The sequence below is a fragment of the Vipera berus genome (assembly GCF_964194415.1).
Source record: "Vipera berus genome assembly, chromosome: 4".
In the NCBI taxonomy this organism is placed as follows: Eukaryota; Metazoa; Chordata; class Lepidosauria; order Squamata; family Viperidae; genus Vipera; species Vipera berus.
Genome location: NC_138206.1, coordinates 82,739,302 through 82,755,356, shown reverse-complemented (window position 1 = coordinate 82,755,356; position 16,055 = coordinate 82,739,302). Strand labels below are relative to the sequence as shown.

The 16,055-nt window shown below is 43.0% G+C and overlaps 1 protein-coding gene across 3 annotated transcripts in view; it reads right to left on the bottom strand.

The window, feature by feature from the left end:
* The window catches only part of LOC308667672 (cytoplasmic FMR1-interacting protein 1-like), a 163,613-nt gene that overhangs the window by 138,326 nt on the left and 9,232 nt on the right, over positions 1 to 16,055 (bottom strand). For 2 of the 3 annotated variants that reach the window (XM_081327066.1, XM_081327067.1), the window contains exons 2-4: positions 8,789 to 8,842; positions 8,599 to 8,707; positions 6,766 to 6,862 (exon numbers count right to left, since the gene is read on the bottom strand). The exons of the other annotated variant lie outside the window; for it this stretch is intronic. In XM_081327066.1, the coding sequence (XP_081183192.1) occupies positions 6,766 to 6,862; positions 8,599 to 8,707; positions 8,789 to 8,842 (260 nt within the window). The remainder of the gene's footprint in view (positions 1 to 6,765; positions 6,863 to 8,598; positions 8,708 to 8,788; positions 8,843 to 16,055) is intronic. 3 annotated transcript variants of the gene reach the window in all.

Sequence of the window (16,055 nt, the reverse complement as noted above, 5' to 3'; positions counted from 1 at the left end):
AAACTAAACGAATATGTGTTGCACCATGCTGCCATGCTATGTGATTCTGAAAAGCTAAGTACTGAGAAAGCCTCACCATAATCTCATACTACTATAAAGGTTTGTAATGTCAGAAACTGTGTGTAATGTTATATCATGTCATGTAAAGTAGTGTAATAATGTAATAGTCAGTTACAGTGGTAATGAGTGCAGTGCTTGAAAAAACAAAAGGCCTGGTTAGAGACATAAACTGAGGGGAAAAATTACTTGAACCCCTGCTGATTTTGTACGTTTACTCACTGACAAAGAAATGATCAGTCTATAATTTTAATGGTAGGTTTATTTTAACAGTGAGAGACAGAATTACAAAAAAACACATTTCAAAAATGTTATAAATTGATTTGCTGTTAATGTCATGGTTCCGATTAATGAGACACATCAAAGTATACTGCATGATTGTTTATTGCAAAAAAGTCTATAATAATAAAGACAGATCATCGGCACTCATGGGTAGATGCCAGAATCTGAATTCTCCTCCCCTTAACATATCAGATCATACAGAATCTCTCTCCCTTAATTACACGTCATGAATCACATTCACCAATTAGTTTAACACACGAAGTTTCACTTCCCACGTTCGGGCCCTGCTGCTGCCACCCTTGCTGTTGTTGTCCTCCCACCACCTTCTGATCTCCAGGCTTCTGCACCACCCCCAGCTGTTGCAAGGCCTCTATTAGCTGTGGCAAGCTCAGAGGTTTTTTAAGTCTTTCACTTGTGGGGGTTCCCCAACCTCCCATTGCTGCAGAGCCCCAGGCTGCGGTCCTCTGTGTCTGTGGGCCTGGAGGGCCTGGCAGGGGACTCCTGGGGCTGGCAGGCTGTCTGGGCTGCAGACAGGATTTTCCGCTCACCCAAATTCTCAGTGGCAGATGGTCTGGTAGCTCTCCACCATTCTGCTTTTTAAGACTCTGGCAGTGCAGTCTCAAGGCATCTGTAGTCTCCGCTGGAGTGATTCCAGCCTGATGACCAGATAAGCTCACTTAGCTGCTGAGGGTTGGAGATCTGCCCAAACTCAACATCCCACAGCAAGCCATCTATCACTCCCTCCTCTGAGGTTTTGTTAGCAACCAGGCTTCCTCACTGAAGATTCGTCCCTGAATCTTTGCCAGGTTATCTCCCTTACTAGAGACAGCGGTGGGAGCTTAGGACTCCCAAGATGTTTGAAAGAAAGAAGATTCTGGCATGATGTCATGGTTCCGATTAATGAGACACATCAAAGTATACTGCATGATTGTTTATTGCAAAAAAGTCTATAATAATAAAGACGGATCATCGGCACTCATGGGTGGATATCAGAATCTGAATTCTCCTCCCCTTAACACATCAAATCATACAGAATCTCCCTCCCTTAATTACACGTCATGAATCACATTTACCAATTAGTTTAACACACGAAGTTTCACTTCCCTTCTGAAGCACGCTCTTATCTTCTCAAAATATCCAGCTTTAATTCCTCCCGCACTTTAGTGATTCAAAGCCAAACAGTTAAAGCAAAAGGCTGCCTCTTATATTGTCAGTGCAAAAACATGTCAATGTTTGCAGCATTGACAGCCAACTTTGGAAATGAGCGGGTTCCAGCCCAACCACCAGAGCCCGTGCTGCTTCATCCTCCCCCCAACCAGCTGCGATATCTAGCCCTGTATCCCAGCCAAGCCCATTGCCACAGCCTCAGGATGCCAGTCCCAGAGCCCAGCCAAGAGGAGTCCGGAGAGTGATTCAACCACATCCCCAGGACCAGCAATCCGCCCAAGCCCAGCAGCAGGCGTAGGTGGCCCCGCTGAGATTCGAGCCGCCTCTCATCAAGCCCACTTTCGATGGGAATCCTGAGAAGTTAACCTTCTTCCTAAACCAGGTGTGGGCTCATTTGGATTGCTACGCTTATGCCTACCTGGATGGGGCTATGAAGGTGAATGCGGTAGCGGCAAACTGGGGGGAAGCGGCTGACTGGGTGACCAACCTCCATCATGAGGGGGCTCCTGAACTGCACATTAATCTATTCATGGAGCAACTGAGAGTCAGTTTGAAGATGAATCCCAAATCCTGACGGCCGAGAAAGAAATTCACCGCTTGAGGCAAAGAGGTGTCCCCACAAAGGAGTACGTCTGTCAATTCAGAAGAGTTGCTAACTGGTTGGGGCAGTGGCCTGAATGGTCACTGGTCAATTACTTCAAACAGGGGCTAGATTGCGACTTGCTTCAAGCCTGCATCATTCAAGGTTTTCCTAATCTATTATGTGTTACCGTGTGTCAATGGCACTAGACATCGAACTGGACCACCCCAAAAGTCAAGCACCACCAAACCCAAGCTGCCGCGCATCCAAGAGAAACGCATCTATGGCTGACATCCCCAAGCCTCTGCAGCCACCCGCATTCTGAAGTGCCAGCCAGGACTACCATCAAGTGCTACCGGTGCAGTTGGGTCATTGTGCTATGAACTGCCTCACTCATCCTCAATCCAGGTGTGTGCCAGTTGCTGCCATGAAACCACGAAGAGCTCCCAGAGGGGGAAGAGAAAAAACCAACTGGACACATCAAGGCCCAGGCATCGAAGCCTCCCCTCCTACCAAGCTCAAAGCCAAGCCCCAAGCCAAGCTGCAGCAGATGCCGGCACCGTACAACAGTGACGAAGAAAGGAAGGAGAACCCTATGGTGAGTTGACCCATTCCCCCTTTTACTATTCCCACCAGACTGATAGTGCCCAAAAAGGGGCTCACATGAATCTGAGCATCCTAATAGATTCGGGTTGCTCTCAGCACTTAATTAATTTACCCACTTTACTGAAACTGGGCATCTGAGCCAAGCTATTGCCTCATCCCAAGAGGTTTGAGCAGGCCGACGGGTCCCTCATTGGAGGTGCCCCTGCCATGCACCTAACCGAACCTCTATGTTTAGAAATCGGTCGGCATTGGGAAATCATCTGTTTTGTGGTGGTTCGGGAGATGAGTGAAGCAGTAATTTTGGGGCTAGCGTAGCTTGACAAATGGCGTCCTCACATCTAGTGGGAGGAGGGAATGTGCAAATTAAGACTTCCCACCTGATACTGATGATAAAACAAAGACACTGGCCATCTGTGAAACTCATGGGGAGTCCCGTGAAATCCTAAAAACTGTAGCCAAAAAGCTGCCAGGGATTCAGCTTGTCCCTACTGAGTACTGAGATTTGGCAGAAGCCTTTAGTGAGAAGGAATGTGACATCCTCCCCCCCCCACACCAGACTACAGACTGTGCTATTGAAATTCTGCCTGGTGTCAAGCTCCCCAAACCAAGCATGTACTCTATGACACCCAAAGAGATGAAAGAACTAAGAGAGTACATTGATAAAAATTTAACTAGGGGTTTCATTTAGCCAGCCAAATCACCTGTGGCCGCTCCTGTGCTTTTCAAGGAAAAGAAAGATGGCTCTCATAGATTATGCATCGATTTTGGGTCTCTCAATGCTGTCAGTATGGAAAATACTTCCCTTCCCCTGATGATGTATTTATGCAATTGATAAATCCAGTGCTCCATAATCATTTATACAAGGGGGGTTTGGTTTGTCTTGATGACATCTTTATCGACACTGAAACCATGGATGAACACATCAAAATTGGTCCGTGAGGTATTAAGGAAACTCTTGAAAGCCAAACTGTATGCAAAACTGTCAAAGTGTGAATTTCACCAGACACGCCTTGATGATTTGGGGTATCGGATTTTGAATGAGGGGATAGAAATGTACCCTGCCAAAGTCAAAGCAGTTCTAAAATGGTAACCCCCACGCACCCGCAAACAGCTTCAAAGTTTTCTGGGGTTTGCCAACTTTTATCATCAATTTATTCCCTCTTTTGCAGAGATAGCCATGCCAATCACCGATTTACTCAAAACAGGCAAAGAGGGGGGAAAAAACCCGACCTTGTCAGCCATTGCAATGGTCATTAGAGTGCCAGGCAGCATTTGAAAAATTAAAGAGACTCTTTCTGAACCAATCCTTAAATACCCTGACCCCGGGCAACAATTTATCATTCAAGCTGATGCAAGCGACATGGCCATGGGTGCTGTTCTTTTACAAAAAATCACAAAGGAGTTACAACCTTGCGCTTACACTTCCTGAAAATTAACAGAGACCAAAGGAGGTGGGCAGTTTGGGAGAAAGAGGCTTTTGCAGTTCGTTGGGCTTTGCTGATATGGCATCATTTCTTGGAGGGGGGGAAGTACCTTTTGAGGTATGGACTGATCACAAGAATTTGGAGGCTCTCAAGACCCCCACAAATTATCTCCCAAGCAAGTTCAATGGGCTCAATACTTCAACTGTTTTAATTTCACTTTAAAATATTTTCCTGGAGACAAGAACTTTTTGGCTGATGCCTTGTCTAGAATGCCCCAGTTCAAGAGCCACCGAGAGGAAGTAATTAATTCTATTATTCCTCTGCCGCAGTTCACTTCCCAAATAACAATCAGATCGCACACAAAGAGATTCCCTGCTGGTCCTGATGATCAATCGCTAAAGGAATTGAAGGAGAAGTTAGAGAATGATGCCTGGTTTAAAGATAACATATCTATATTGACTTTTAGGGGGGGGGATTAGTTTGGAAAGGTTCTAAATTATACCTCCCAGAAGGCCTCAGACTCCAGGTGTTGCAACAGAGTCATGATGCTAAGCAAGCGGGTCACTTTGGATTTTAAAAAAACATTGCATATAGTGCACAGGCAGTTCTGGTAGCCGAGAATGAAAAAGGACATTGAGAATTATGTAAAAAGTTGTGCTACTTGTGTTACTGTGAGGGAAGCATCCTGGAAAACCACCAGGTTTATTGCAGCAAGTGGCCAACCCCTCTCAGCCTTAGGAGGAAATAGCCATGGATTTTATAGTAGAATTACCTGAGAGCAAAAGAAACACTGTGATATGGACTGTGGTTGATCTATTTTCCAAACAGGTGCATTTCATCACTTGCTCAGGACTTCCCTCTGCCCAGAAGCTAAACAAACTGTTTTTGAAGCATATATACCGACTCCATGGTGCCCCAAAGAAGATTGTGTCTAATAGAGAGGTCCAGTTTACTGCAAAGGTCTGGAGGGAGTCTGATTGGGTCCTCCCAGAGGCTTTCATCTGCTTTTCATCCAAATACTAATGGAGCTGCTGAGAAAGCTAACACAATGGTGGAACAGTACCCCAGATGTTATGTAAATTACCAGCAGTCTAATTGAGCTGATATTTTACCTTTAAGAGAGGTAGCCTACAATACTGTGCACAGTAGCACTAGTCTCATCCCATTCAAAATAGTGACAGGTCAAGATTTTGTGCTCATGCCTGAGTTCCCACAGGAGCCTCCTATATCCCAGACTTTGGGCCAATGGGTGACATTGCAGTCTTTTGAAACCTGTGTCAGAATCCACTTTAAGACCTATTCCGCCTGGTCCAATGGTGGTAGAGGGAGACACGCATTATGAAATGAAACGTATTTTGATTCTAGGCTGTACAAGGGAAAGATACAATACCTTATCCAGTGGAAAGGTTACCTCCTTTCAGAAGCTACATGGGTAAAATGTACAAATGTGAAGGCAGATAGATTGATAAAAAATTTGTATGATAAATACCCTCACAAGCCTCAAGGGGATACCTAACCTGATTTTTGTTCTCCTGCAGGAGACTCTTTTTTTCTGAAGAGGAGCCAACTGTCAACTTTGAAAATGAGCATGGCTGTAGCCATTTACCCTACTCATTTTCAGTTGACACATAGCACGGAGGGAGGGGGTTTACCAGGTGCTTCACTAGACTAAAAAGATTTTCTCCTGTGGGAACAAAGGTCATCGGCTGCACCTGAGACTGCAGGCTGGGTGTTTTGTGAAAAGTCTGCCAAGAAGATATATTGGGGAATGTTGTAGCTTGCATAGCTTTAGGGGTGGGATTCCTTAACTTTGTATTGGTGTCAGAACCCATATCTATAGATTCCTTTTCCTCCCCTCCTAACCCATTCCTTTCATTCTCTCTTTTCATCCTGACCCAAACCTTACTCTCTTGTCTTCCTGGGTTCTGCCATACTCCTGGAAGGGAGGGGGAGTGCTTGTGGGTTATTGCCTTGACTTCCTCTTTTGATACAATGTAACACTTTGCTTTTTTGCATTATTTCTCTCTGAACTTTCTTCTCCCTTGATATCAGCTAGTAGAGAGGGGGAGGAAGAAAGGAATGTAACCTCTGGCAACTGGTTTATCTCTGCGCTCCCAAGGTGTGAAGAGCCACCTAAACACCTCTGCTACAACTGGAGCCAGCCTGATGTTATCTCCTATTTCCCACGATGGACTTAACACCTGGGGATTGGCCGAATTGAACCAACTGGACAAACTATGGGGAGGGGTTTTGCTTGGGACACTTTAACCTATCGATCTGAGTGGGAAAATTTCAGATCCTGTCTAGTATGCCTGCTATCAGCTTCTCCTAATAAAAGTTCCTTTTGTAAGAATCTGCTTCCATGAGTTCTGCTTTCTTGGGATGAGGTTTTGAAGCGGGCCCTGACATATAGACTGATCATTTCTTTGTCAGTGAGCAAACGTACAAAATCAGCAGGGGATCAAATAATTTTTCCCTCACTATATCCTAATGGAGAAAATCCATTTACTGTATGTCATTGCTAGAAATCAAGTACCTTCCTAGTGCATAATTATTTTTTAAAAAGGACAACACAAAATTGAAAAATATATAATCAAAATGGTAGAATAAAGCATTTTCCTCATAATTTCTTGGATGCTCTCAACTTACCTACTGGTTTTTTTATTGGTTCTTCTGCAAAGCTGGTGTTGGAAGGAGAATCAGACAAGCACAATAGAAGTGAGAGTATGGCATAATGTGCATCTGTCTTAAACACAGAAAACAAGTAATTCAGTGAACAGGACAGCAAAATAAAAGATATCAGAATTCTAATCCAATGGTATATTTAGAAGTGAAAAACAACACATTTAGTTTATCATTCATCTTAATTAGGATTAGAATTAATATAGGAAATACATAAGAAACAACACAAAATAAAAGTATAATTCTGTTTATCAAGTTATATATTTCAAATATGAGATTTTATCTTCACAAGCTGAAAAAAACTAAATATTCCATGGTACATGTTATGGTTTGGAAGCGATCAGAACAATCACTTCAGATGTTTACTATTTGTCGTGTTAGAAATTCATTTTGGCAAGAAAGCAGAAGTTTTTTATTCTTGGTTGTTATGTGATGAACCTAGGTACAAATTTAACTGACTGGCAAAAATATATTTCCTATTCAGTAAAAATACTATATTTTCTTCACTATTTTAAACCCAGGCATTCTTCTTTAAATATAAAATACATAATAAAATAAATATATACAAAAACACTTTATTTACTGTCCCTATCCTTCCCATCTATTCACTTACAAATCAGAGCAGAAAAACATCAACATTGGACAAGGGATTGGCCCACCTCACCCACCTTGGGAGAAGCACATGCTGCAGACTTCATCGGTCAAATAATTCTGACTGGTGGGGTCAGGAGAAGAGCCTTTTTTTGCCATGGCTCTCACCCTCTGGAATATTGTGCCCCCACCTAAATTGAGATACACATGCACCTTTTTGGCCTTCTGAAAGGGACTGAAGACCTGGCTCTGCCATTGGCTTGGAGTCTCGATGGGGGCATGTCATTTTAGAGATGATTAATGGACACGGTGGCTCAGTGGGTTAGGACGCTGAGCTTGTCGATCAGAAGGTCGGCAGTTTGGCGGGCCGCGTAACAGAGTGAGTGCCTGTTACTCGTCCCAGCTTCTGCCAACCTAGCAGTTCGAAAGCATGTAAAAATGCAAGTAGAAAAATAGGGACCACTACGGTGGGAAGGTAACAGCATTCTATGCGCCTTTGGCATCTACTCATGCCGGCCACATGACCACGGAGACGTCCTCGGACAAGTGCTGGCTCTTCGGCTTTGAAATGGAGATGAGCACTGGCCCCTAGAGTCGGAAACGACTAGCACGCATGTGCGGGGGAACCTTTACCTTTACAATGGACTATGAAAAAACCCCCACCTCTTCCATATGTGGATCTTGCTCCCTTCCTTGCCTTATATAATTTTTAAGTCAATTATAGTGTTAACATTTATTATTTTAATAGTTTGTCTTGTTGCTTTCATTAACTGTAAATTTAATGGGCAGCATGTAAATTTAACACCTAAATAAAACATTCGCATAAAAGCAATGTTGAAGGTTTACTGACTTTGAAACTATTATAGTGTTGGAACTAACAAAGTAATCTTAATTTTTATACGTTATCCTCTTTTCAGAGCCCAGGGACTATTCTTTGTGTTTTAATTAAATATGTCTGAGATTTTATAATAGTCTTCATAAATCACAGTGCTACTAGCCTATCAAAATAATTTATTCCAACAATTGCAAGTGTCTTACATGCCATGTTACATAGGTAATTGGTTTCATGGCAATTACATGCAGAAGTCTGATAATGCATCAAAATCCAGAGAATCAATATTATAGAAAAGAAAAAAAATATTTATTAATTTCTGATGCACATATACATTTCTGCTACAAAATGATTGATATATTCTAAAAATCACAAACCTTTGTTCCTTCTGTGGTGGGAAGAGACAAATTCAGAAACTCTTCTGTTAGTCTCCTCCAACTTCCAGCTTTAACAAGGTCAGAGTGAACAACCAGCTTTTCATAAATTCTATGTAAAAATATGGAATGTTTACTAATTTTTTAGATTAAAAGGATTAATCTGATGTTAAAAGAAACACAAAAACTTTACCCTTCCATTATTTTCTCCACTTTGTGCCTACTGACATCAAGAAATTGATGAAACCTAGGAAAAAAACACAGAATTATCTTTAGGGTCATGGGTTAGAAATGATGAATTGTATTTTTTTCAATGTGTATTATTTTAGCATTTTTACAAAGGATGGACTTCATTTTTATTTATTTACTATAGTCACAAACCCTTAGGATATTCAGCATATTTTCAAAGACCACTTTGTAAAAAACAGCCTTGCTCACGCTAGTGTTTTCCAAACATGTTGACATCAACTTGATATACTGTCTTTATTACCTCATAGTTCCAATAGATGAAACCATTTAAAAGAACTTCAAGGCAAGGATTTCTTCCTTAAAGAACATTTTATTTAGGAAACAAGGTATCGACAAATACAAAAGTGAACCTGACTAAAATCCCCTCCCTCAGGCTGCAAAGTAACAAGTTGCAATTCCCACCCCGAATTGCTGTCATAAATCACATTCACCAATTATTTCAAAACACAGGCTCTACTCCCAGCTTCTCAGACCGCCAAAACTCTTATCAGGACTGACCTTGGTTCTCACACAGACGTATTGTTATGGTTAACTGAGAAACTTAACATCCCCCTCCCCTTCCTTCATCTAAAATCTCTAAACTAAAATGTGGCAATGAAGACAAAATGAAAAATGGCTTCAGTTCAGTTTGTCACAGCATTGACATTCCGCTTCCCTTAAAAGAAAGGAGAAATCCTGCAAATCAAACAAGAATAAAAGTTACGAATCCCCCCTCAGTTTGTTCAGATGTTTATCATAAAATTTATGTATGACCCTATCAGCTTTCACATCAGTACACTTCATCCAGGTAGCCTCTGATAATGGATATCACTTCCATTATTGCAATTTCCCTTTGTACAATCTAGCATCAAGAATACACTTCACTTCATAATTAGTCTCTCCAGCTACCAAAAGTGGGCCAGGTGCTTTCTTGGGATGGGGTCTCAGAGTAGAATCTCTGAAAGGCTTCAACAAACTGCAGTGAAACACTGGGTGGATCTTTCCTAAAAGTCGAGGAAGTTTTAGTTCCACAGTCACTGGGTTTAAAATCCGCACTATGGGAAAAGGTCCCAGGTATTTTGGCCCCAATTTTTTGCTAGGTAATTTGAGTCTTAAATATTTTGTGGAAAGATAAACCTTCTCTCCCACATGAAATGACTTTTGAGGTGCCCTTTTCTTATCAGCTTGTTTTTTGTAAGACTCTGAGGCTTTTTCTTTGCATTGTCCCACAACCCCTTCCAAGTGGACACCCACTGATCTAAAGTCTGAGTGGCAGGTGGCTCCTGGAGGTATTCAGGCATCGGGATAAAATCCCTCCCCTTGGCTATTTTAAACGGCATGAATCTGGTGCTGCTGTGTACAGTGTTATTATAAGCCACTTCAGCGAAAGGGAGATAGATCCAATTTGTCTGTTGGTAATCCACATGGCATCTAAGATATTGTTCCACCATTGCGTTCGCTTTTTCAGCCGCCCCATTTGTAGATGGGTGAAAAGCCGATGACAGCCCTTATGTAGATCCAATTAATTTTAGAAAGTCCCTCCAGAACCTGGGCATAAACTGCACCCCCCCCCCCGTTGGAAATTAGTTGCTTTGGCACACCATGTAGTCTGTAAATATGCTTAAGGAACAACTTAGCTAATTTCTGGGCAGAAGGGAGGCCTGAGCAGGCAATAAAATGAGCCTGCTTTGAAAATAGATCAATCACAGTCCATATTACTGTATTTCCTCTCCTCTCAGGTAATTCGACGATAAAATCTATAGCGATCTCTTCCCATGGTTGGGAAGGATCTGCAAAAGCCCAGGTGGTTTTTCTGGGATTCTTTTCATGGTAGCACAGACTGCACAGCTTTTTACATAGTTCTCCACATCCTTCTTTAAGACTGGTCACCAAAATTGCCTCCGGATTAAGTGTAGTGTCTTTAGGTAACAAAAATGACCAGCTTGCTTAACATCATGACTACATTGGAGCGCTTGGAGTCTGAGAGATTTAGGTAAATATAATCCCCCCCTTTCCAAGCTAGACAATCCCTATGGGTAAGGGTGGCTTGATTGTCCTTGAACCATTGGTCAATAATAAATTCTTTTTGTAACTTCTTTGTCAAAGGCTCGTCAGGGTTAAGAGTCTTTGCAGATTGGTGACTTTAGGAAGTTATTTGAGAAATAACTTGAGGTGGAGGCATAATAGAATCTATGACTTGTTCAGGTTGGCTTTTGTATTGGGGTAATCTGGAGAGGGAATCAGCTAAGAAATTCTTTCCACCCGGTTTGCATTTCAGGGTGAAATTAAAACAATTAAAATATTGTGCCCAGTGTACTTGTTTAGGAGAGTTTACGGAGAGTTCTCAATGCCTCTAAATTTTTGTGATCAGTCCATACTTTGAAAGGCACCTTGCTCCCTTCCAGGAAATAACACCACATTAGCAAAGCCCATGTAATCTCAAAGGCTTCTTTCTCCCAAATGGCCCACCTCCGCTCTGTGTCAGTGAACTTTTTTGAAGTGTAAACACAAGGCTGCAAAAGTCCCTCATGATTCTTTTGTAGGAGTACTGCCCCCACAGCCATATCGCTAGCATCAGCTTGAATTACAAATTGCTCTTCAGGATGGGGGAGTTTTAGAATTGGTTCAGCAGCAAAGTCTTTTTAAATTCTCAAAAGGGGTTTGGCATTCTAACAACAATGCAGAGGCTGACCTGGATGCAGTTTTCCCCCATCTTTACTGGTTTTCAATAGTTTGGTAAGGGACAAAGCAATCTCGGCAAATGAAGGGATGAACTGACGATAGAAATTAGCAAAACCCAGGAAGCTTTGGAGTTGTTTCCCAGTCTTTGGGGACTGCCATTCTATCACAGCTTTCACCTTAGTTGGATCCATTTTGATGCCTTCATTAGAAATTCTATAGCCAAGATAATCTAAACGTGTCTGATGGAATTCGCATTTTAAGAGTTTGGCATAGAGCTTAGCATTCAGTAGTTTTCTCAGTACCTCTTGCACTAAGCTTATATGCTCTGCCATAGTTTCTGTATTAAGATGTCATCAAGATACACCAAAACTCCTTTGTATAAATGCTCGTGTAGCACCTGGTTAATCAGTTGCATGAACATGGCAGGAGCTCCTTGTAATCCAAAAGGCATAACTTTAAACTGATAGCTACCCAGAGGGCTGTTGAAAGCAGTTTTCTATTCATCACCTTCTCTTATCCTCACATGGTGATATGCCTCTTTTAGGTCTAACTTGGTAAAAAATTGCCCCTTTGCCAGATGGGCTAATAAGTCCTTCATTAAAGGAAGGAGGTACATATTCTCCACACTCACCCCATTGAGACCTTTAAAGTCCACTCAGAGCCTAAGCGACCCATCTTTTTTTCTCTTTAAAGAGCCCTGGGGCAGCTACTTTTGATTTGGCAGGCTCAATGAAACCTCTGGCTAAATTCTTGTCGATGTATGGCCGTAATTCTTCCACCTTGAGGGGAATCATGGTATACATCTTCGGTTTTGGCAACTTGGCTCCTGGCAAAATCTTAATGGCACAGTTATTTGTTCTATGAGCCATCAGGAGTCACATTCTGCCTCACTACACACCTCTGCCAAGTCTCGGTATTTGCTGGGAGAGGGGAGTAGTCACTATATTTATTGTTTCAGATGGAGGTTTTGCTCACCCACTAGCGTCATGGGAGGAGCTGGGGGATGATGGCCCGATGGGTAATCTCAAGGTTTTCATCCCATTCTCCCACCCTATGAAGGGTTTCCACTTGTCCAACCAAACTAAACGTAGAATCACCACTTCAGTCATTTTTGGAGCTGCCACAAATCTAATGAATTTCCAATGCTCTCCCACTTCTAGCCACACCAGCTCCGTTTGGTGGGTTATTAGAGTTCCGCCCATTAAAGATCTGTCTGCCCGTTCAAATTTCCTAGAGTTGGAGAGTTGCCTTGCCCTGATGCCTAACTTTAGGACAGTTGGGAGGTTGATTAGGCATCACGAACAACCCGAATTTACCAACACTCGTAAGTCCATTCGAGCACCTGTCTTAGGATCTATACGTTTGGCAAAGAGGGAAAAAGGCGGAATAGGCTGACTCACCATCGGATTGTTCTCCCCCTCATTATTGCTGTCATATGGAGCAGGTGTGATGGCAGTTTCAGCTGGGGCCTCGACCTTCTCTTGAGTGGGTAAGGTGACTTGAGTAATTTGCTCTTGAGTAGTCCAATTTGATTTCTTTCTGGTGGAAGGCTGGCTTCCCTTTCTCTTTTCTGGCAGAGCTGAGATGCTTTTCTGCTGAGGGAAAGGAATGGGGCAAGCTGCTGCCCAGTGGCCCAGCTGGCCACATCTAAAACACTTGATTGGAGGTCCCAAAGATGATTTTGGAGGTTCAGTCATCCCAGTTGCTGGGGTTTGTCAGGCAGGTGGCCGTCTTGTTTGGTTTGGGTCTCGGTCCAGTGATCAGCGGTTTTTTGTAGCAGGTTAGCTTGATGTTCAATTTCACTGCCAGACGATACCACTCCTGAAGTTGGTCAGGAATTCCTCGGTAGACAGAATCCTGGGACAAATTGGGATCCAGGATGTTCTTGAAATGGTGGACCAGGGATCGTTCTGGCCACCATTCAATTCCGCCAGCCACTCTCTGGAATTTACACACATATTCCTTCACTGGTCTACCTTCCTGCTTTACTTTGTGAATGTCCTTCCCAGCTTGCAAGGCTATGGACTCATCCTCGAACCTGGTTCTTAACCTTTGGATGAATAGATTGTAGTCCCACAGCTCAGGTGCTTGCTCAATGTGCAGGCTGTTCAGCCATTCTGATGCCTCCCCCTCTAGATTTGCCACTATCACGTCAACTATAGCAGCAGGGTCCAGGTAGGCATTGGCATTTCTGTTCATGTAGGAGTGCACTTGGTTTAGGAAGAATGTTAACTTTTCAGGGTCTCCATCAAATGTGGGTTTGAAAGGAGGAGCTGCTAAAGGGCTGCTGCCTAAGGGAGCACACAGCCACCCATACTGTTGTACTATATCTCGTTGGATTCCCCCTGCCCTATCAACCCTTGGCAGGGGTCATGGACTGGTGTGGCGACAGTAACAGCGGTCGGGACTGGCCTGGTATTGATAATGATTTGGACTAGCCTGACGTGGATACCTGTCAGGGCTATCAGGATATCGGTGACAATCGGGGCTTGTCCTGCACCAATGGCAGTCTGGGATAACATGACATTGATACCGGTCGGGGCTCACATAGGGGTGGTGCCATTCAGGGCTAACATACTGTTCCCAACTATCAGGGCTGTCACGACTTCAATGGTGGTCACGGCTCAGAGGCTGCCAACAACAATTGGAGCTAGCACGCTGCTGATAATGATCTGGACTTCGCCTCTGCACCAGACTAGAAGTTAAAGCTGGTGGCTTCAGTCTTGAGGAGCCAGCCCTGGCCCCGACTATGGGACTGAGACTCCTCCTGGACTGGGAACGATCCTGGGGGCATCTGTCATCCCGCTCACTGACAAGTAACTGGTGGGTGATCTACTCCTTACTTCCCATGTCCAGTCCTTCAAACTTCTCTCTCAAATGCTTGACTGACTGGCTCCGAATTGCTGTCAGATATTTCCACTCACCCGACTCATTCGAAGGTGCTTGGCGCCTCTTCAAATAGGAAAGCACGACTCATGGGAGGCAGTCAGCGTAAAATCAGCTTCAGCTGCCATTGCAGAATTCTTTTTCGGCTGGGGTGCCTCTGAACGCCACAAATCATCACTAGACAAGGTCTACTCCGATGACCAAATGTGTTTCTATTCTTTCAGTCTTGCACCTGCTGCTGGAGTTACCAAAACCACACTCTCTCTAGAGGCAATGGCCTGTGCTCCACCTGTTGAGGTGGTAGCTGTGGTTGCGGTGCTGGTGACAGGTTCCTCCTTTTTCTCAATTTTGGGTTCTTCCCTGAGTCTTTGTCTGTCCCGCTCAAGCTTTGGGTAGGTGACTGGAGCTTAGGACCCCGTGAAGTTAAAATAAAAGTGAGTCTTGGGTTAATGTCATCATTCTGATAGATGAAACCATTTAAAAGAACTTCAAGGAAAGGATTTCTTCCTAAAGGATTAGGATTAGGATTTATTAAATTTATATGCCGCCCTTCTCCCCAAGGACTCAGGGTGGCTCACAACAATAAAAATTAAGAGACATAAAATACAAAAATTAAAAAAGAATTAAACAATGAATATAAGAAATACGGGACAATTTAACACAATAAAAACCAAATTAAAAACCATGGTCAGTCCAGGCCCGCTTGTTGGAACAACCATGTCTTCAGATTACGGCAGAAAGATCAAAGGTCAGGGGCCGTCCGCAGCTCCAGAGACAGTTCATTCCAGAGGATTAGCGCGCCCACAGAGAAGGCTCTCCCGACGGAACCCTGAGGAGGCCGACTCTGTGGGAGCGAACCGGGCGATGGGAGGTTGACATTGGCAGCAGGTGGTCTCGCAAGTACCCCGGGCCTAAGCCATGTAGGGCTTTAAAGGTAATTACCAGCACCTTGAATCGCACCTGGAGGGCAACCGGAAGCCCAATCAAGATCAGGTACATCGATGGGAATGGTTTGGGATGCTAGTAAAGCTTATATGAGAGGGGTTTTGATTTATATGAATAACGCCTATAGGCATAAGCAAACGCAAAAACGTTTAGATCTTGAGGAAGAGATTAAATCTAAGGAGAAAAACCTTATTTTGAATCCATTGGATAATAACTTAAGGATTTCAATACTTATTGAAAGAACAATTTAGCATGCTACTGGCTGATCAAGTAGCAACCAACTTGCGTTATGCTAAACATAATACTTTTTGTAACGCTAATAAGCCTGGTAGATGGTTGGCTTACCAATTAAGGAAGAAACAGAAATCACGTACTATAGACAAAATAGAATATAAAGGAAAAGAAGTTTACCAACAAAATTTGATTAAGAGGGGTTTTTTAGATTTTTATTCGAAATTATATTCTAAAGAAAACATACAAGCTTTAGATATAGACAAGTATTTACAGGAAGCTCATTTTCCGAGACTTTCAAAAGAACAACAACTTGAGATGAATTGCCCAATAACATCAGAAAAAATTTCTTTAGCTATTAAACAGTTGAAATTGGGCAAGGCTCCGGGAACAGATGGATTAACAGCAATTTACTATAAAATGTTGCTGGTTGAAATGATTGAACCCTTAAAGATTTTGTTTAATGAAATTCAGACTGGATGTGCAGT